We start from the raw sequence: 21,149 nt of genomic DNA, 5'->3' as shown, positions 1-21,149 counted from the left end.
TTAATGCCACCAGCATGTAACTTATTCCTCATCCTAAGAAAGAATAATTGTTTGAGTTTTTCTCTGTGTCCATCTTCCTGCTAATTTCCCCAGAGGGTTCACAATTTAGTGAAGTCTTTCCCTCACCCACTCTCACCTCCACAACTCTGCCAACCCCTCGTTTGAGGGAGCACAGAAATCCCACATCCTCTCTCAAGCCAACAGGCCTTCCTGCTTGCCCAGCCCAGCCCAGTCTTGTGAAGAACAATTTTTCCCCTCCACCTGAATTCTCACTACCCAACAGGACACATCTCCCTACCCAATCCCGACCCATAAACACCCAAAATCCACAAAGCTATCATCACTTTTGTTATGTGTTTTATATTGTATTTGGAAGACTGATCTTCTTATTTAAGATTCAAATAGATCACCCACCCACTCACTCACTCACTTACTCACTCACTTCTTTCCTCTCAAGTCATTTGAACGAACACAGCCTGTTTTGTGAATGTTCATGCCAGCTATTCCCAATGTGGAGCCCTTCAAATGTTTTGGATTGCAACTCCCTTCAGCCCCAGCCAGCATAGCTCTGTGCATGATGCTGGGGCTAATGGGAGCACAGCAATGCCAGCTGAGGCTGATGGGAGCTATAGTTAGTCCAGAATATCTGGAGTCTACCAGGTTGGCAAAGGCTATCAACACGAATGGGTTCCATCCCTCCCTGTTTGCTCTCCATCTCCCTGAGGCCATTCAGATTCCCCCAAATGCCCCATGGGTGAGATCTTTCACCCCAGAACATCATCCTGCCAGGTGACAGGAAGACTTTTGACTGGCATGCAGTACAGATGTGTAACAAAATGTCCACACCTGTAAGCTTCCTTTCTCTGCAGTGAGCAGCTTGGAATACCTGCAGTTCTGGCTGGCTGCCCATCACTTTCCCTCTGACTGAAGCCCCTCTCACCCTTCCCCCTATCCAGAGCAAACTTCATTTGGCCAACTGACCATTTAACCAAAACCTCAAGAACCGTGATACTTATCCGACAAAGGCACTCCGAAATCTGCTGGTTGACTACTTTTAAATGAGCTGCAGTAACACAGAGCACATTGCTCCCTTGGTGGCGGGCACTGCACAGTTTTGCAGTGCATCTTTCGCACTGGCTGCCGTCACGCTGCTCCCTCCCACCCCACACTACGGGGCGTTGAGTCACTCCCAACAGGACCGTTTGCCAAACTAAGGTAACTGGGGTGAAGGTTTAGCAGCTAACGCTGTCCTTGTTCGGATTTGGCACACTCGTGTACGAGTCAGCAGTTTTTGCATCCAAGAGGCCCTCCCAGTTTACATTTGCTTTACCCCCTTCAGTGGGGGAGAAAGCCTTGGGGGATGGGGGTATATCTTGTCTGAATTATGTTAACTTTAAAAAAAAGGAAACACACACACAATGTGCTGAAAATAATCAGAAGGGAGGAACACTCCCCTAGCTCAGAACCAATAAAAAATTACCCTTGTCCTACCTCTCTGGAATAAAGGCCAGTAACAGATTATCCTTTTTTTCGGTGTGTGGTGTGGGCAACACAGCGGTTCAACACCCAAAGAATCACAGAGCTGGAAGGGACCACCAAGGGTCATGTAGTCCAACCCCCAGCAATGGGAGGAATAGCAGCTAAAGCATCCTTGACAGATGGCCACCCAACCTCTGTTTAAAAACCTCAAAGGAAGGAGAGTTCAGCGTCTTCCAAGGTAGTCCTTTAAACTGTTTAAAGTTAGCTGGTTTCTGATTTTCACATTTTTATATTTGTTTTGTTGTTTAGTTTAATGTACAGCTGTTGTAAACTGCTCTGATTTTTTTAAGAATAGCAATATATAAATAGTTTTATCAAATGAATAAATAAATGCAACAAAAAACCCATTACAGTGATGCCCCGCAAGACGAATGCCTCGCAAGACGGAAAACTCGCTAGACGAAAGAGTTTTCCGTTTTGGAGGTGCTTCGCAAAATGAATTTCCTATGGGCTTGCTTCGCAAGACGACAATGTCTTGCGAGTTCCTGCTGGTTTTTTTTCCTTCCCCCTTTTTTCTAAGCCGCTAAGCCGCTTATCAGCTGATCCGATCAGCAGATAAGCCGCTAAAAGCCGCTAATAGTGCTAATAGCGCTAATCCGCTAATCCTTCAATGGGCTTGCTTCGCAAGATGAAAAAACCGCTAGACGAAGAGAATCACAGAACGGATTCTTTTCGTCTTGCGAGGCACCACTGTATACAGACACAATAAAACTTACTGAAAACAGTATGTAGGTGTCCGTATGGAAGGTTTCTAGGATGTTAGCTATTTTGGAATCAATACTTTTTTATATATATAAAGGGAGCACCTGAGAATGAAGACTGTGGGGGCAATGACTTCATCTGAGATGGGAGGCTCAGTCTACTATTATGCAGAGAGGCCGAGGCCCCTCACCCACATACCTTTGGAAATTGCAGAATCATAGACTTGTAGAGTTGGGATGCACCTAAGGGTCATTTAGTTCAACCCCGGGCAATGCAGGAATCATAGTTAAATAACGTTTGACAGCCCAACCTCTGTTTAAAAACCTCCGGTCTCCTCTTTACCAGGCTAAACATACCCAAATTCCCTTGACTGTTCCTCATAAGGCTTGGTTTCCAGGCCCTTTATCATCTTGGTCACCCTCCTCTGCACATGTTCCAGCTTGTCAATATCCTTCTTAAACTGTAGTGCCCAGAAATGGACACAGGATTCCAGGTCTGGCCTGACCAAGGCAGAATAGAGTGGCACTATCATTTCCCTTGAACTGGACACTAGAGTTCCGTTGATGCAGCCTAGAACTGCAGTAACTTTTTTTTGCTGCTGCATCACACTGTTGACTCATGCTAAGGTTGTGGTCTACTAACACCCCTTGATCCTTTTCACATGTACTAATAATTTGGCTAAAAGTGTGGAAATCAGAGGAAGGTTTTTTGGGGGATCTCATTAAGCTCCCATATATCACACAATGCTAAGAAATGAGGAAGCTGGCCCAAGTCTGGCTCAGTTTGCTTTGATCTTGACAAAATGAAGTTGCACTTTGGTGCTGAAATTGAAAGTATGATCAAAGAATCCCAGTGACTGGAGCTGGCATCACCCTGGAAAAGAAGAGTTCCTTAAGAGCCTCCCCCCACCCCCGAAAATAATAAAAAACTTTGCAGACCAGAACTTGAGAAGAATTCAGAAGAGGGTCTAATTAACACCAGCTTTTTTACATGAGAGGCCCTGATGGCACATTAAAAGTTAGGCTGAGGCCAAAAAGACTTTGCAGAAGTTGCACATCTCCTTTCCTTTTACTGGCTACCCATTTTCATTAAGGAGGTGCTCAGAGACGCATTAATATATTATGCTCTGAGAGATGTCAGATTTTTCATCCTTCCCACCAAATCCATCCACCCCTCTAAATTAAAAGGTTCAGGGTCCTAAAGTCAGAGAAAACTCTTCATTATTTTTGCATGCAACTCAGGAATATTCAGCTTTAATCAGAGAAGCAATTTTAGGCCCCTTATAAGACTAATCCCCCTCTCCCAAGGCACAGGATACTCTCACAAGGAAAAATCTTCTTAACTGCCTGCATTCCCGATGACTAAAGGAATCATCTGCAGATACTCCTTTGAAAAAGAACAGGCTCCAGAGGGTGGTGTGGTCAGGCGTTTGCTGCCCCCCCCAATTCCCCACTTTGCATAGGGCACCTGAGATGGTCAGAGGCAGCAGAGGCAAATCCTTAGTCTCCATACTACACACTTCTTTCAGGTTAAGGTGTGCTGGCAAAGGCTGCTCTAACCACTATACCACACTGTCTAACATTGGTGAAATGCTCCCCGGGTTTTAGTGAACTGCTCTCCACTGGGCTGCTAATAGATCCACCCCCCCGACCCACGTGGAACCTTGGAAAATGCAACCTGCTCCCCAATACTGGGAGGTTCATCAGCCAGCCAGCCAGCCAGCTGTCAGCTATTCGAGGGCCAGGTTTACATAGTCTGATTGGAGAACCCTTGGACTTTGGACCGCTGTCGCATGAGACATCTGTCCAAAGGGGAAATCTGCTGATGAGGCGTCTGCTTCATTCTTAATTCACTGCCAAATGAGATACGGTGTGATGTAGGTCAGTGAACCAATAGATGACCTTCTCACCCAATGAGCATGGCTCACTATGGTTCCTCTGCTTCTTCCTGAGCATCGATGGAAGCGTGATGGGCCTGGACATGACACACCTTCTAGGGTCTCCCCACTCAGCTCTCCCTCTCTCTCTCTGCGGCTATAACAAGGACTGCTTGACTGCCACAACGTTGACCGTAGCCTTGGGCAAACAAGGTAACTGCGCTTGACACAGGAATATGGATTAGTTAGCAAAGAGATTACGGCATCAGAAGCCATTCAGCATTACAGAGGGCTAGCACAGTGAAGGCAGATTTCAACATGACTTTCAGGCTGCAGGAGGAGTGAGGTGGTACTGCAGGGGCCCTGCCGCTGACTCTGCTAAAATACCAACTCCAGAAGGCTCCTCCCTCAGCTGTCATCCTTTCTGTCAGAGTACAGGAAGAGAGAGAAAGGCCAGCAGAGCCTCTCCATCAACTCTGCAACGTCTGACTCCTCGTCTCCTTGGAATCCGTCCAATCCAGCTGGCCAGCAACTCTGCGCTACGAAATAGTGCAGAGTTTACTTGCTTTCCTCCTCCCTCCTAAACCTTCCTGTCCCCTTTTGTGCTGTGTCTTTCATATTGTAAGCCCAAGAGCAGGGACTGCCTTCTCACAAACAATTTGTAAATGTTCTTTTCCTGCTCAAGAGGGAGATAAAAAATGCTATAAACAAAGAAACACCTAAAGGGTTCTGAAGGCAAGCAAACAGAGGAGGCTGTCTCATCCCAAAGACTTGGGAGACCCCTACCCCACTTAACAGCAGCGTTGAGGAGACTAACAGACCTGATTCATGCAGCACAAACCACCAAGATAGGGATGAGGAACCCCAGGCCCTTCCAGTATCCCCACACCAATGGCCCATCTAGTCCAGCCTCCTGTTCTCACAGCAGCCAACTGGATGCCTCAATGGGAAACTAGCAAGCAGTAACCAAGCATAAAAGCATTCAGAAGCACATTTGTCCGGTCCTATTATCAGCACATGGAAGGAGGAATCGCAATTCTAATTGGAACTGGGGCTGGAGAGGGAAAGGTGGGAATTCCCTAGCACCACCACCCCATCCAATGTACTGCTTCCAGGCGATGCACTGAGCATCATGCGCAAACCTGGCCATGAAACTCTTTTTGACAATCTGTTTCTCTAGATGCGCAGCTGCCAGTAACATAATTTAAAAATTTAAAAATAAATAAAATGCTGGCTGGGTGGAAAAACAGCAACGACATCTGAGCATATTTGGAAGCCCTTTCACATTTTTTCATACTTTGTGGAAGCAAACAGCATCCATCAGCGCAACAGCCGCCTTTTGCCCAGCGAGTGTCCAAGTGCCATGTCAGTTCAGCTGGGACTTTGGGGCACACGAGGCTATAAATAAATGGAGGAGAGATAGGGAGAGGCGACCTGTTGCCAAGTTGGCTCTGCTCGCTCCTTTCCTCAGGAGGCGTTTGAGAGACAAAATAGCTTTTAATTGGAACGTGGGCGGAGTGTGTGTGGGGGGGAGGGGGGTGTCAATGCTCTCTTGTATCTCTGGTTTGATACAATAGGAAACTGCAAAGCAAGAAGAATGGGATTATAATGTTCATTTTAAAATGGTACATATGGGTAGGGAAAAGCAAGAACGAGATACAAACCCACCTTCCGCCAAGTACTTCATTCCTAATTTATTTAACACATTTTTATCCTGCTCATCAGATTAAAAAAAATTAATTAAATAAAGGCTAGCAGAGTAGCTGGAAGATCACTACAACTCCCATGTGGCTGGCTTAGCTGATGGCAGTTGTAGTCCAAGACATCTGGAAGGAACCAGGTGGGGTAAAGGCTGTTGAAGAGCCACAAGGAGGCCCCAGCAGGCCTGGCCTGTATAACCTGGAATAAGATCACAGAGAACTGCCTTGGTGGATCGGGCCAATGGCCTATCTAGTCCAGCATCCTGTTCTGATAGCAGCAGACCAGATGCCCCCTATAGGAAGCCTGCAAGCAGGATCCGACTGCAAGGATCCTCTCTCAACTTGCCATTCCCACCAATCGGCATTAAGAGGCATACTGCCTCCAATAGCAGAGGTAAAAATATGTCTCAGAATCCTTTACCACAGACCAGGTTCCTCAGGCTGACCTCTAGGTGGAATGTCAAAAAGGCCCTCTTTTTATTTTTTAAAAAATAATTAATATTAAATAACAGTCATTATTGGTGCCATTCCATGCCATACCTACACCGGATATTTAAAGTGCTACAATACTTGGCATCCCCCAAAGAATCCTGGGAACTGTAGTTTGTAAAAGGTGCTGAGAGTTGTTAGAAGTTGTTATTCCGCTCCCCAGAGCTACTATTCCCCAGAGTTCCCTAGGAAGAGCAATTGATGCTAGGGAGGGAGCTGGGTATGTTTAGCCTGGAAAAGAGGAGACTGAAAGGAGACATGAGAGCCATCTTAAAATATCTAAGGGGTTCTCACCTGGAAGATGGAGCAAGCTTGTTCTCTGCTGCTCCAGAGGGCAGGATCCAAATCAATGGATTCAAGTTAAAGGAAAGGAGTTTCACACTAGACATCAGGAAGAACTTTCTGGAAGCAAGAGCTGTTCGACAGTGGAACTGACTGCCTTGGAAGGCAGTGGACCAGGCTTCCTCAACCTCGGCCCTCCAGCTGTTTTGAAACTACAATTCCCATCATCCCTGATCACTGGTCCTGCTAGCTAGGGATCATGGGAGTTGTAGGCCAAAAACATCTGGAGGGCTGAGTTTGAGAAAGCCTGTGGTGGACTCTTGGGTCCCTTCCAACTCTCCAATTCTCCAATTCTATTACTGTTAAACCATTCTGGGAATGTAGATCTGGGGAGGGGAATAAGGGTCTCCTAACAATTCTCAGCACCCTTAACAAACTACAGCTCCCATAATTCTTTGGGGGAAGGTGTGACTTCGTGTATCACTCAGTCCCAGCAGAGCTAAGCAAATCTGCTGCAGATTTTAAACAGTGAAGAGGTGAAAAGATTCCTGATTAATGGAAGGCAGGGGATATGCAGAGGGGCTTGTCTGTCTGCTAGCAGTGGCACAAAGGGGGCAGACCATCTCCTCAATCTGGGGCCACAGTGTGAAGCATGGCCAGCCCATTCCAAACTACGAGGGCTAAGCATCACCCCCAGTGAGTCTAGGGTATACGCACAGCAGCCTCTGGCAGGGCGACCTCCACAGAGGCTCCTTCTGTTCTGTTGATGTATTCCCCCCCCTTTCTTCTTACCTGGCTTGACGGCACTTAGCACAGCCCGGTTTGACTTCAGCACAGCTTCGTAGATCGCCCGCTGGTCAGGGGTGAACTTCCCATTTGCTGGAAACGTGCAGGTGATGTCTGAGCCGTAGCAATAGTACTCGCCTCCCATGTCAAAGAGGCTGTAGGGAAGAGAGAGGTTTAGCACCTGGGAGAAAAGGGCATTAAGGACAGGAAGACTTCCTCCCCCTAAGCTCAACTTGGACCTGGGTTCAAGGTTCAGCAGCACCTGAAAGTTAATCTCCAGGTACTAGGTGATCTGCCCCATCATCAAAATCATTTATTTTTAAAATAAGATTTCTACATCGCTTGATTGTTTAAAAAAAACTTCTCGAAGTAGTTTGCAAAAAGATAAATTTAACAAATTATCAATCAGAAAGGCTTGGCTACAGAATAATGTTTTGAGCAGGCGCCAAAAAGGTTACATTGAAGGCACCTGCCTGATATCAATAGGCTGGGAGTTCCAAAGTGTAGGGGCTGCCACACTGAACAATCAAGTTCATGCAAATGCAGAACGAGGGCTATGTGACACCTATAATAGTGTCAGTTCTGCCAGTTTTACTCATCCCTCAGCCTAAGCGACTTCCCAGGAAGGTTGTAAGAATAAAATAGTAGGAGCCTGGTCAGTCACCCTGAACTCCTTGGAGGAACCTGCTGCAGAAATAGAAGGAAGACAGACAAGCGCATTCCTAACAGCAACATAAAACAAAGGGCTGGGCCGATGACACGAAAGGTCTGATTGCAGCTCAGTGGCAGAGAATCTGCTTTACATGCAGAAGGTCACAGGTTCAATTCCCAGCATCTTCAGGAACAGATGGGAATGACCCCCATTTGAAATCCCAGAAAGTTGCTCCCAGTCAGTGTAGACAATACTGAGCTAGATGGACCAGCCGTTGTATTCAGCGTAAGACAGTTTCCCATATTCCCCGTAGCAGACCCTGCAGTGCACCCGGATGCCAGCTCTGTCCCCATATCCACTATTACAGGCCCCCAACAACACCAGAGGCTCATTTGCCTGCTCATCGCCCAAGGTGAGGTCTGCTACCACCGGCTGCCTGCCTGCAACCAACAGACCAGTCTGGCATCTTAAAGTCATTGTGTGCCAGCCTTTGGGAGGATGGCTCAAGTGGACTCTGTTGACAGCTCAGAGCAGGCATAGGCAAACTCCTGCCCTCCAGATGTTTCAGACTACAATTCCCATCACCCCTAGCTAACAGGACCAGTGGTCAGGGATGATGGGAATTGTAGTCCCAAACATCTGGAGGGCCAGAGTTTGCCTATGCCTGGCTTAGAGTCTCTTAAATCCAGACTGAAATGGAAACAGGGTTCCCTTCCTATTATACGTCAGGAGCTAAATTTGTTTGAACAACAGCAGGGCTATTGGTGACTTCAGACGAGAACAGTGACTTATTCTCTTCTCCTCTCATAGGAGGAGAGCTGTTCCAACAGTGGAATGGACTCCCTGAGAAGGTGGTGAACTGCCTATATCCAAGCAGAGGCTGGATGGCCATCTGCCAGGGATCCTTGAGCTGTGATTCCTGCATTGCAGGGGGTTGGGATAGATGACCCTTGGGGATCCCATCCAACTCTACGGCTCTATGAGGCCAGCTGGTGATCTTGTATCAAGCAGATTTCTTAAGACTCCCAGGACCGGCCAGGCCCATCCTCCTTCCTCCCTGGGTCTCTCGTGCCTGACTCCCAGCACCAGGTGGGGACACATCGTTCCCAGTGTGCTGATCAAACAAGCGGCGATTAAAAGAAGCAGGGCAAAAGCCAGCCTTTGGAGTATGGACTTTTACTGTAAATAGCGTCACACCCACCACATGTACAGGAAAGGTCAGTGTGCCTCCCGTTTTGTCTCAGTGAGTAAGGCAGCTGGCATCGGACAGCACATGGAGAAACTGATTGCATTTTCTTAAAACAGTGCACAAGCTCTCCTTGCCCGCAGAGGACGACTTCAATGCTGTTGCTTAACTTTGCCAGCTAAGGAAGGATCCACATGGCCCAGGCCCTTGGGGAGCAATGTCAAGGCTGGACTCGCAATGGCCCACCTTTCCCACAGACGGTCCAAAGTGTGACCCAGGTTCTGGGGGATACAGCCCTCACAAGCCAAGGATACTTCCTGCCAGTTGGGGAAGTTATACTGGCTTTTTAACACAAGCACCTTAGTATGAGCCAGCTTTCCAACAGCTTACAGTCAACCCCTGAGAGGCCTGGCTGATGTGAGGAAGGCAGCTGTGTTTCCTGCACTGGAGTGGGTTGGACTACTTGTCCCTTTTAGTCCCTTCCAATTACATTTCAGTGCTTCTATGGTTCTAGCTCCTTGGGTGCTGACCAAGTCAGCCAGCCCCCCAGGATCAGCGACTCCTGAACTGGGAAGTACAGTGGTACCTCGGGTTACAGACACTTCAGGTTACAGACTCCGCTAACCCAGAAATAGTACCTCTGGTTAAGAACTTTGCTTCAGGTTGAGAACAGAAATTGCGCAGCAGCAGTGCGGCGGCAGCAGGAGGCCCCCTTAGCTAAAGTGGTACCTCAGGTTAAGAACAGTTTCACGTTAAAAACGAATTAAATTCTTAACCCAAGGTACCACTGTAATTACAAGTGCCTACAAAGCCAAAGGACGCACAATGGGAGGAGTCTGACTGCTGCATCTCTGCACGAGACAGTTCTGAACCTGCTTCAGTTCAGTCAGACTCTGCTGGGGGTAGATCACTCTGGGCACGGCCTCTGCAGTTGCTCCCAGTGCAGAGGCACAGAGAGGTTTCCTGCTCTCAGAGGTGGCTGTCTTGCTGCCTGCTCCTTCCAGTGAGAAGGTACACCCACGTTACCAAACTCTGGCAGAGACACAGCTGGTGATGCCAAGCCTCTGCTGCAAGAGTCCTGATCGGAGGAGGATCTGGCTCTCCCTTGAGTGAACCATTTGGAGGAACAGGTGGGGTCAGGCAAGGCCGAGCCTGGACTGTCAGGCCCTACAGCATTCCAGCTGCCACCATATCTGACAGAGAGATGGAAGCCTGAGAGAGTGCCAGAACACGAAGGAACATAAGGACATGAGAAGAGCCTGCTGGATCAGGCCAGTGGCCCATCTGGTCCAGCATCCTGTTCTTATAGTGGCCAACCAGATCCCTCTGGGAAACTGGCAAGCAGGACCCAAGCACAAGGGCACTCTTCCCGTCTTCAGTTTGCAGCAGCTGGCACTCAGAAGCATTGCTGCCTCCCACTGCTTAGGGGCTTAGCCATTATGACTAGCAGCCATTGAAAGCCGCCTCCTCTAGGAATCTGTGTTTTAAAGCCATCCAGGCTGGTAGCCATCACAGCCACCTGTGGAAGGGAGTTCCGCAGGTTAACTATGTGCTTCATGAAGAAGGGCTTTCCTTTATTTGTCCCGAATCTTCTAGCATTCAGCTTTCATGTTCCCTGAGTTCCCATGTTATGAAAGAGGGAGGAAAACTTCTCCCCAGCCACTTTGCAACCTTTCCTCATGTTTCCTGATGGAACAAATTTATTACAGTGGTACCTCGGGTTACATACCCTTCAGGTTACATACGCTTCAGGTTACAGACTTCGCTAACCCAGAAATAGTGCTTCTGGTTAAGAACTTTGCTTCAGGATGAGAACAGAAATCGTGCTCCGGTGGCGCGGCAGCAGCAGGAGGCCCCATTAGCTAAAGTGGTGCTTCAGGTTAAGAACAGTTTCAGGTTAAGTATGGACCTCCGGAACGAATTAAGTACTTAACCTGAGGTACCACTGTATCTGCTTCTCCAAGATGTAGGGCCAGAACCAGTATTTTTAAACCACAAGAACTGAAATTAGGAAGGACTTCCAAGAGCTGTTCTCATTTGGAAACTGATAGACTCTCCTTGGTTTTTGAACAGAGGGTGGATGATCACTTATCGGTGATGCAGTTACAGTGGGTTGTGAGTGGGTTGAATTAGACGACCTTCTAGTTCTTATGACTCCAAAAACTAGATCCGGGGGAAAGGTGAGACAATATCACATTTTTGTCTGGATTTCATACATTCAAGTCACCAATGTCAAGCAACTAACTGCACTGACTCACACAGCTGCAGTATTCTTTTACCCTACTAATCAGCAGAAATGGTTCCCAGAGGGGAAAAGTCATGACACAAAAGGAAAAATAGATGGGTAGGGAGAAGAAAATAAGCTAACTCTAGCACCTAAAGTTCCTAAAGTTAAGCAGTAGTTCTTACAATGACCACTGGAATGGAAATAGCACAGACTCTGTGTGTGTGTGTGTGAGAGAGAGAGAGAGAGAGAGAGAGGGGGGGGGCTGGGGCTGGGGGCTCTTTGACTGTCCTCTGGTTAGTTTACAGAATCAGGCCCTGCAGGCACAGTCAAAATTCTGTTCCCTGTCTGCATTCTTTTGCTGCTCCAAGGCCACTGGTAGTTAATTTTTAATACCGGGGAAGTAGGCAAAGCTCTGGGAAGCTGTTTTACTGGCCCAGGGAGACATGCAATGCTGAAGTCTGAGTCAGGCCATCAGAGCACCCTGTGCTGTACTCTGACTCACAGCCCCTCTCCAAGGTCTCGGGAGGCAGTCGTGATCTTTGCTCGGCAATCTGCCTTTTCCCTTTCATCCACACGAGAGCCATCCCAGGGAACTGCGTTAGAAGTTTATAAAATTATGCCTGGCATGGACAAAGCGGGTAGAGAACATTTTAGTGCAGTGGTACCTCGGGTTAAGAACTTAATTCGTTCCGGAGGTTCATTCTTAACCTGAAACTGTTCTTAACCTGAAGCACCACTTTAGCTAATGGGGCCTCCTGCTGCTACTGCGCCGCTGTTCTCATCTTGAAGCAAAGTTCTTAACCCGAGGTACTATTTCTGGGTTAGCGGAGTCTGTAACCTGAAGCGCCTGTAACCTGAAGCACCTGTAACCCGAGGTACCACTTTAGCAAGGCCAGCAAGAGTCAACAGGACAGAGGTTTATTTTTTCTCCCTCTCTCATAATACTAGAATTGGCGGGCATCCAACAAAGCTGAGATGTGGGGAAATTCGGGAAAGATAAAAGAAAGTACTTCCTTCCTGCAGTGCATTGTTAAACTATGGAACTCACTTCCACAGGAGGCCGTGAGGGCCACCAACTTGGATGGCCTTAAAAGAGGACTGGATAAATTCCTGGAGGAAAAGGCTACTAGATGGCTAATAGCCATGACAGCTCCACAATTGGAGGCAGCAATGCTTCTGAAGGCCAGTTGCTGAAAGCCGCAGGAGGGGAGAGGGATTTCTGATCAGGTCTCCCATTGAGGCATCTGGTTGGCCACTGTGAGAACAGGATGCTGGACTAGATGTGCCATGGGCCTGATCCTGCAGGCTCTTCTGATGTTCTGAATGAAGCACTCTTCCAGTTGCAGGGCATGTGCAGCACTACTTAAAACTTTCCTGGCAACCCACACATCAGCCAGGAGCACCCTCTCTCTGCAACCCAGGGGCATGTCTAGGGTTTTTCTTCCAGCTGGCAGCTGTACAACAGACAGTATCTCACTGCTATCTACTCAAGTGAACTAAGTCAATGGCTGTTTTGATTTAAATGCCTTTAGATCAGCCCTTTGCCAGGCTGGTGCCCTCCAGATGTTTTGGACAACATCGGGCTGCAGAGGGTTATTGGGAAGTGTCACACAAAACATCTGGAAGGCACCAGCTTGGCAAAGGGTGCTTTAAATAGTATCTTATGAGTATGAGATAATTAGCTTTTTTCCAATTCAGGGAACAGACAAATATCATTCTACAAGGGTTTTTTAAATGGCCCTCTAATTAACAGATAACAGAAGAGAGGAATTTGCTGAAGCATTTGCTATTTTAAACAGATGGAAATTCAAAAGGTGGAGGAAAAGGAGATAAGTTGATTTTATTTTATTTTTGCTAGCAAAGAAAGTGTGACAGAAATTCACTTTAGAAACAAATTGTGTGTTTTTAATGGAAGGTGTCTCTGCATCTTTCATCACAAGATGGCACTATTAACTAGAAAGACTTGGCAAATTTCTTGTGAGTGACTGAATTTTCATATATGGATACAGAGAACTCAGATGCCCTTTTCTCTTTGCAGATCAAGACACGTCAGTGACAGCAAAGACCGCAACTTTTATAAGCATCTGCCATTAAAATAAGGGCCGAAGTGACGCTCTGGATGTTAAATTGTAATAAATTTTAATTAAGTGTGGCAATTTTAACTGGATAGCGCACAAATTACAATAGTAGGTGTTTTAATGTAGTTTGGAAGTTTCTTCTTGCTTTGTTGTGTTTATACATATTTGTAGTTTGTGCTGAAACTGAAACTGCAATGGCAAGTGGCCAATGCAAATATGGTAAGTGTCAGCCTACACCTCTTCAGGCATTTGAGTGAAGATGTGGGGGCTTAAATTCTATCTCATTCTCTATAGTGTGCCAGTTCATGTATTCTGTGCACCTGAATGGAACTATCCCACCCTTTTCCAAGAGAGCCGCCAGCACGGTGTAGTGATTAAAGTACCGGACAAGGACCTGGGAGAGACTAGGGTTCAAATCCCCCACTCAGCCATGAAGCTCACTGGGTGGCCTTGGGCAAGTGACTGCCTCTCAGCCTAACCTACATCACAGGGTTGCTGGGGGGAGGAGTTAAATAAGCTGTGGGGAGGAACTATGTACACCCCCTTGAGCTCCTTGGAGAAAAAGGTAGGGTGTCTGTGTAACAGCAGCACACTACCATTTGTATTCAAAAGGAAGACAACCAAAGGCACACGGGAGGAACATTCTTTCTTTGTCCTGTCTCAAATGTGGTACCCTCCAGATCTTGTTGGACTACAGTTCCCATCATTCCTGACCATTGGCCATGCTGGCTGGGACAGATGAGTTGTCCAACACCTGCATCTGCAGGCTGCAGAAGGCTTATCTATCTTTCGTCTTTGCAAACCAACCAACCCAAGAATTTAGAACAGGGGTCAGCAAACTTTTTCAGCAGGGGGCCAGTCCACTGCCCCTCAGACCATGGGGGGGGGCAGACTATATTTGGAAAAAAAAAATAATGAACGAATTCCTATGCCCCACAAATAACCCAGAGATGCATTTTAAATAAAAGCACACATTGTACTCATGTAAAAACACCAGGCAGGCCCCACAAATAACCCAGAGATGCATTTTAAATAAAAGGACACATTCTACTCCTGTAAAATCATGCTGGTTCCCGGACCGCCCATGGGCCAGATTTAGAAGGCGACTGGGCCGGATCTGACCCCTGGGCATTAGTTTGCCTTCCCATGATTTAAAAGTTTCCTCTCTTTTTGGCGACAATCTAACAGACTGCATGGACTCAGCGTTTTACTCAGGGCTCCCCCACCCCCGGCTGGAACTCACTGGAATTGAGTTTCGCCACCTATTTGGTGAGTTCTGGCACCCCCATAGTCATGGCACAGTGGCACATTGCTTGAGGGTGTGCTCCAGAGGCGATTGGTGCGGCTGGGTAGCAGCGGAGGGTGAGCAGGTGAAGAAGAGAATCCCCCCCCCCTTTAAAGAGCCCTGAATATACATATAATTTTTCAGTTTTAGCAAACCATTTAATGAATTTTAAAGTGTTCTGCACAATCAGTTTGCAAGATCCTCTGAGCCGCGTAACAAAAACGGCTTGACAGAAACAGGAAAATAAAGACTGAAAGGATACTTTAGAAATGGGAGTACGAGATATTAAAATGGAAACTTTTGCACTTTAAATGTGTAACCTTTGCTTGAGGTAAGAAGAGCTTAAATTCCTAATGGAATGAGGCTAATCTGGTAGAAGCAGAAAATCGGATTTTTATCCAGTTTATTGAGCACATTTTTATGTTTTTCCTTATCAATTTGAAATTTCGCAGGCATGAAAAATCGACAGGCAGAGAAATTTTAATCAATACAACCAGAATCTACAGGTATCTTTTTATGTAATTGAAAGCTAACTGCTTTGTATCACAACTACGGTTACTATTAGCTGCCTCTGATGTCTTTTGCAACAGAAAGGTGGGAGTAAAAAAATATGTATGTATGTATTTTATTTTATTTATTTATTTATTTATTATGCTTATATCCTGATCCTCCCTTCAAAAGAGCCCAGGGTGGCAAACAATAAGTGATAAAACAATAAAAATGTATTGCAAAGAGTTGCAATACAGACATAGCTGTCAACTTATAGATTTGAAAATAAGGGACCAGCAGCCAAAATAAGGGACCTGCAGCCTCACTTGTTCCAGGCACTCCAGTCTTCCTGTCCTCCTGCAGTCTGGTCAAACTCATGCTGGTAGCTTCAAGAACACTGTCCAACCAACTTTGTAACCAGAGGTTCAACTGAATAGAATCTGAATCACAACCACCACAAGGCCTATGCAGCCTCAACTTAAGATGGCTCCCTGGCCTGGCTTTGCATTGCAAAGTTTGCAGCAGCACGTGCAACAAAATGGCGTCCAGCATTCAAAAAACCCCTCAGCTTGCATTAACTAGCCACACACAAGGCATGCAAGCTCCACCCCCCAGTCGTTCTTAGACTTCTTAATGGGTGAGCAACACAGCCAAGCAACACAGTTGGAGCCTCCCTCCTCCCTGGCCAGCAGGGAGGGAGGGAGAGGAGCTGCTTCCTTTGAAATTTAAGGGACATCATTTAAGGGACATTTAAGGGACATCCATCAATAAGGGACAGCAGCGGGACATGGCGCTGGAATAAGGGACTGTCCCTTAAAATAAGGGACACTTGACAGCTATGAATACAGATGCAAAATGGGATAAAGATCTCAACTTAAAAGGATTGTTGAAAGAGGAAGTTGGGAAGGCAACAGAGAGGGTGCCTGTCTAATATTCATGGGGAAGGAATTGAAGAGAGTTGGGCCACTACAGCAAAGGCTTGACTCCTACATTGCGCAGAATGGACCTCCCAATAAGATGTTGCCTGCAGAGTGCTGTGATCAACTGGGTCTATAAGAGGGGAGGTGATCTTTCTAGTATTATTACTATTACTATTATTTTATTATTTTGCAAGGCTGCTTGGAAGTAAGCAAGAAGAACCTTCAAAATCTCCCAGGAAAATGCAAAACCAAGCAGTGAGTACAATGATATAAACCAGAACTACGCCTTTTTAAAAAGGCTTTTAACGTGAGCAAATATACCTAACTGATGCTTCATATACAATGTCTGAACATCATCTGAGGCAGTTTTGCGGAAGGCGGGAGAGAACACCTAAGATCCTATTATGGTAAATGACGAAAATGACATTCTCACTTTTTAATGCAACGTCGCCACCATCTGGACAAACAGATCCTAGCACCAAATATTTTCAAACCGTTCCCCTGAACGTATGGTGTGCATGTCTCAAGATCTGCCAGTAATATGTCTTTTCTGCTCCTCAATGTGTTTAGGAACCATGTGTGACCATGCCCGAAACAATGGACCAAAAGGACATTTCCTTTGCAGCAGAAGCAACCACTTTTGAAAAGGGAAAGGTTCTATAGTTATTAAAAAACCTTCTGGAGTTTAGCAAGTGGCAAATGAATCTGACTGCAGAGGGATCCTATTCACAAGTGATACCCACTGGCCAGGATATGATCACCTGTAAAGCCCTTTGAATCACCAGCATACACATGACCACTGATGATCTATGGTGGAGTAACTATGCCTGGGGAAACACTCATGTCCATTAAAAGACACCCCACTTAAGTGGGAAAATGTGGTGTACTGCTCTTTATGAGGACCTGAGTGCAGCTACGGGCAGCCCAGCCACTTCCAGAGAAAGGAAGCCCCCTGCTGCCACTCAGCCCCCTTTCTGACCACAGGAGTGGAGCTGGCATGGGCTGGAGCTGGGATTTCCCCCTCCTGCCCCTATATAGTGTAGACCTAACTTTTATACATACTAGGAAAGCAAAATAAAGATAAAATGTGCAACTCACTTTATTGGTGTATTAGCTTTCTTGCAGGGGTCTGGAACCGAACCTGTTATATCTCTAAGGTATGCCTGTATATACAGTTATTATTATTTCAAGATTATCTGCTTGGGGCTAGAAAAGCTGCCATGTTTAGCTAACACAATGTTGGATTTTATCTACAAGGTATTTATCAAAAGAATGAACAACATCTGATAAAAAAGGCAAAGAAGCAACATCTGAAAAAAGGAGCTGCTCTCCTTCCCTTTGGGCAATCCAGCTTTTCATCTCACTCTGCATTTTGCACTGTGCAAAAAAAAGGGTGGGGTGGGGGGAGGGAGAGAAAGAAGCCCTTATTTCATCTGCGGTTAGTGAAATCGTTTACTCCCTCTCTCTCTCCTCCCGCTAGTGCTTCCTAGGGCTCAGTGAAACTGGCTGGTTCCTTGAATTACCTGGCCTACGGCTGCATCCCCACCTTCCCTGGCCACTGGACTTCTTTGGTGGAATCAGGCAGATAGAGCTGCCACACCCTCTTCTCTCAGTGTTGTGGAGAGTTCGTTTTGGAGGAATATATGGTACTGGGCAGCCTTGTAAAGCAGAGCAGGTGGGTGGCATTTGTGCTGGTGGAAAGAGATCTAGCTTGTGACTCTATTCAGAAATACAGCCTGCGCACTGGTGAGAGGGAACAGAAGGATCAAACTCAACCTTACAGATTCCTCTGGCATACTGCAACCCGAGGTAGATGGGGGCAGTCTCTTTTAGAAAGGAAGACCAAAAAAAACCCCCCACGCAAACAAGGAGCTCTGCAACTCATATTTCAAAAAGCAACAAGATTTTGCTTCGGGGGTTCTTACAACGGCGCCAGGTACATCTATGTAGCGTGCCTGAGGAACGCGATGTTCAAAGAGGATCAGAAAGAGTACAAGGCTCCTACGTGACTCCTTTTGAATTGCAGTAGTTCTCCCGCCCATTGCCTTTTTTTTTTTTTTTTTTGCTAGGCTCTTAGAAGTTCTGTGCATGGAAACTGAAAAACCACAGGGACAAAATCTTTGCAATGGGCACAGCATGTCCCACTTATGACAGTGCAAGAGAGAGAAATGATTTCTGGGGAGGGCGGAAAGGCAGAGACCCGAGTAATACGTCACAGAAATATGCAGTGGGTGATCTCGATGACAACTGGGGAACAGTAGTAGATAGGTAGCCGTGTTGGTCTGCCATAGTCAAAATAAAAAAATTCCTTCCAGTAGCACCTTAAAGACCAACTAAGTTAGTTCTTGGTATGAGCTTTCGTGTGCATGCACACTTCTTCAGATACCATCTGAAGAAGTGTGCATGCACACGATCTGAAGAAGTGTGCATGCACACGAAAGCTCATACCAAGAACTAACTTAGTTGGTCTTTAAGGTGCTACTGGAAGGAATTTTTTTATTTTAACTGGGGAACGTTCATTTGGTCAGCCAGCACACAATTCTTTCCCCTTGGACTTTACCAGGGAAGCATGGCTTTACATTACGCCGAGATTGTGTGCAAGCCAGCACTTCTTGGGGTTTTCCAACAGAGGGCTCCCCTGAACTATACAACAAAAAGGCTGAGCAAAATTCCAAACAAGGTATATTCAGCAGACACTAACTTTGTTACAGCTTTACGGGTGCAGATGTGCAAATGACATGATTATTGCTGGGAGATACAGCTATCTGGACTAACAAACTAGCCTTCCAAGCAAAGCAACTATTAAATGAGAGTCTTAACACACAAACATAGAAGTTAGTATTCTGAGAAGCAACTTGGAAATGTAAGGAGAACTGGAAATATTTTGCATGCAGCTGAGTTAGACTTCGAAGCTGCATCAGTAGAGAAAGGAGACTTCATAGAAGTGAGGGCTGGCTCTGCAGCCAGGTGAAAACATGTCTGAATGGTGCAGTTAGTTTTTTTTTTTTTTTGAAGTGTTGGCCCATGTGTGTGCATGTGCGAGGGCATTTGATGCTCTGCTTCAGCCAGCAAATCGTCTTGGGCCAACAGTGATGGAAGTCAACATGCAATTCAACCCCAAACAGACTAGAGATCAGAAACCAAACCTGGACTCATGCTCATTTGATTTAAGAAAATGTGGCAAGCACATCCTCCAATCACTACTGAGATCTGGACCAAAAATGAATCAATCCTCTAGCTAGAAATTTCCAAGCATCCACTGCAAATCCACATATGAACAGAATCCATCTTCTGCCCAGCCTTCTGCCCAAAGAAAATGGTCCAATAACTAACAATTACGCTGCTACTTTATTTTAAAATACTGGCTTTGGGTTTAAATACTAAACAGTTCCAAAACTGGGGGGTTATTGTGTTTTTGTTGTCTAAGCCATCTTGGCTGTGAGTCCTGGAAGACCTGCTCCCTGCCTTGCAGGCTTTTACCCACCTGGTCTGGGAGGACAGAGCCCTGACTCCAGCTACAAAAACTGAGGCTGCAGAAGAAGCCAGAGACCCTCCTGGCTGTCTCCTATCGTAGACCCAGGTCATCAAGCCTGAGCTTCCATAGCCACTGCCCGCCATGAACCACCATTGGCAGGACTGGCAGCAACAGCAGCAGATACGTTCTATTATTAGGATAATATCTTACTCTCTTCTTAATTATGCTGTGTTAAATGTGCATTTTACATTTGTCTTCCTTTAGTAATGTCTTCTTTCAAAATGTTTAATGTATTATTTTGTTAACTTTGCTGCGTCAAATGTGCACTCTGTAGCTGACATCTCTCAAAAAGTTTTATTTTGAAACCTTTGAGATAATATTTTAGTCTCCTGTTAATTATGTTGCTTTGAATGTATACTTTATACCTGACTTTTTTCGGTGATGTTTTATTCTGGATTATTTTATTTGATGTTCTAACGTAGACGGTAAACCGCTTTGAGATTATTATTTTTTTTGAAAATACAAAGTGGCATGAATAATAATAAATAACTACCTGGCTACAGGTGGGGGTGGGGGCAGACAGAAGCAAGTAAAACGAATACAAAGGAGGTTGAATACTAAGAGAGTCTCTGCCCCACCCCTAAGCTTGTAGATTGCTGAGAATCCAGGTTCTTTACCAATTTGGCTTAAGAAATAATTAAGATGACCTCACCACCCCAATTTCTTTCTTTGTTCTTGTATGTTATTGAAGTGTATGTCCTTTATTAAATAAAAAATAAAAAAGAAGTAGAAGTAAAAAGAATTAGGTACCTGGACTCTTTGGTGCCAGGACAGGTATTATTATTATTATTATTATTATTATTATTAAGCATGGTAGACATAGTTCTATCACAGAGGAATCTTTTACTCACCACAAGTCTCCATCTTCAATGGTTTTCTCATTTGGCGCGCCGGCATGTCCGTAGTGCAGAACTGAGCTATTATGCCCACTGAAACAGCAAAAATAACGACATATATATGAATCAGTGGTCTTAAACACAGAGAAAGGAAACATAATCCAGTGTATGGGGGAGAAAATCTGCACATGTTAACAAGCAGGCAAGCATTTCTGCACACAGAGTAGCTCAGTCTTCCCCATCCTGTTCTGGCTGGGGCAGAAGGGAGACGTTTGGTTTGATGCTGGCTCAACTTACACTGCCATGCCTTCAGGGCCAGATTTAGGTTGGATGGGGCCCTTAGCTACTGAAGGTAATGGGGACCTTTATATGTCCAGCTGTCCTTTGTCAACAACAAATTGTCCCTGCTTTTTGTGTTGAATATATGCTATATGGCAGGGGTCACCAAACCTTTTCAGCAGGGGGCCAGTCCACTGTCCCTCAGACCATGTGGGGGGCTGGACTATATTTTGAAAAAATATATATGAACAAATTCCTATGCCCCACAAATAACCCAGAGCTGCATTT

General features: G+C 45.9%; 1 protein-coding gene across 1 annotated transcript in view; it reads right to left on the bottom strand.

The window, feature by feature from the left end:
* Positions 1–21,149, bottom strand: part of PEPD (peptidase D) — a 125,692-nt gene that overhangs the window by 7,553 nt on the left and 96,990 nt on the right. The window contains exons 11-12 of the mRNA XM_083515193.1: positions 20,598–20,675; positions 7,381–7,529 (exon numbers count right to left, since the gene is read on the bottom strand). Of these exons, the coding sequence (XP_083371319.1) occupies positions 7,381–7,529; positions 20,598–20,675 (227 nt within the window). The remainder of the gene's footprint in view (positions 1–7,380; positions 7,530–20,597; positions 20,676–21,149) is intronic.

The sequence above is a fragment of the Podarcis liolepis genome, assembly GCF_965112155.1.
Source record: "Podarcis liolepis genome assembly, chromosome: 7".
Lineage (NCBI taxonomy): Eukaryota > Metazoa > Chordata > Lepidosauria > Squamata > Lacertidae > Podarcis > Podarcis liolepis.
The sequence above is the reverse complement of the archived record's forward strand: the minus strand, read 5'-3'. Positions and strand labels throughout refer to the sequence as shown.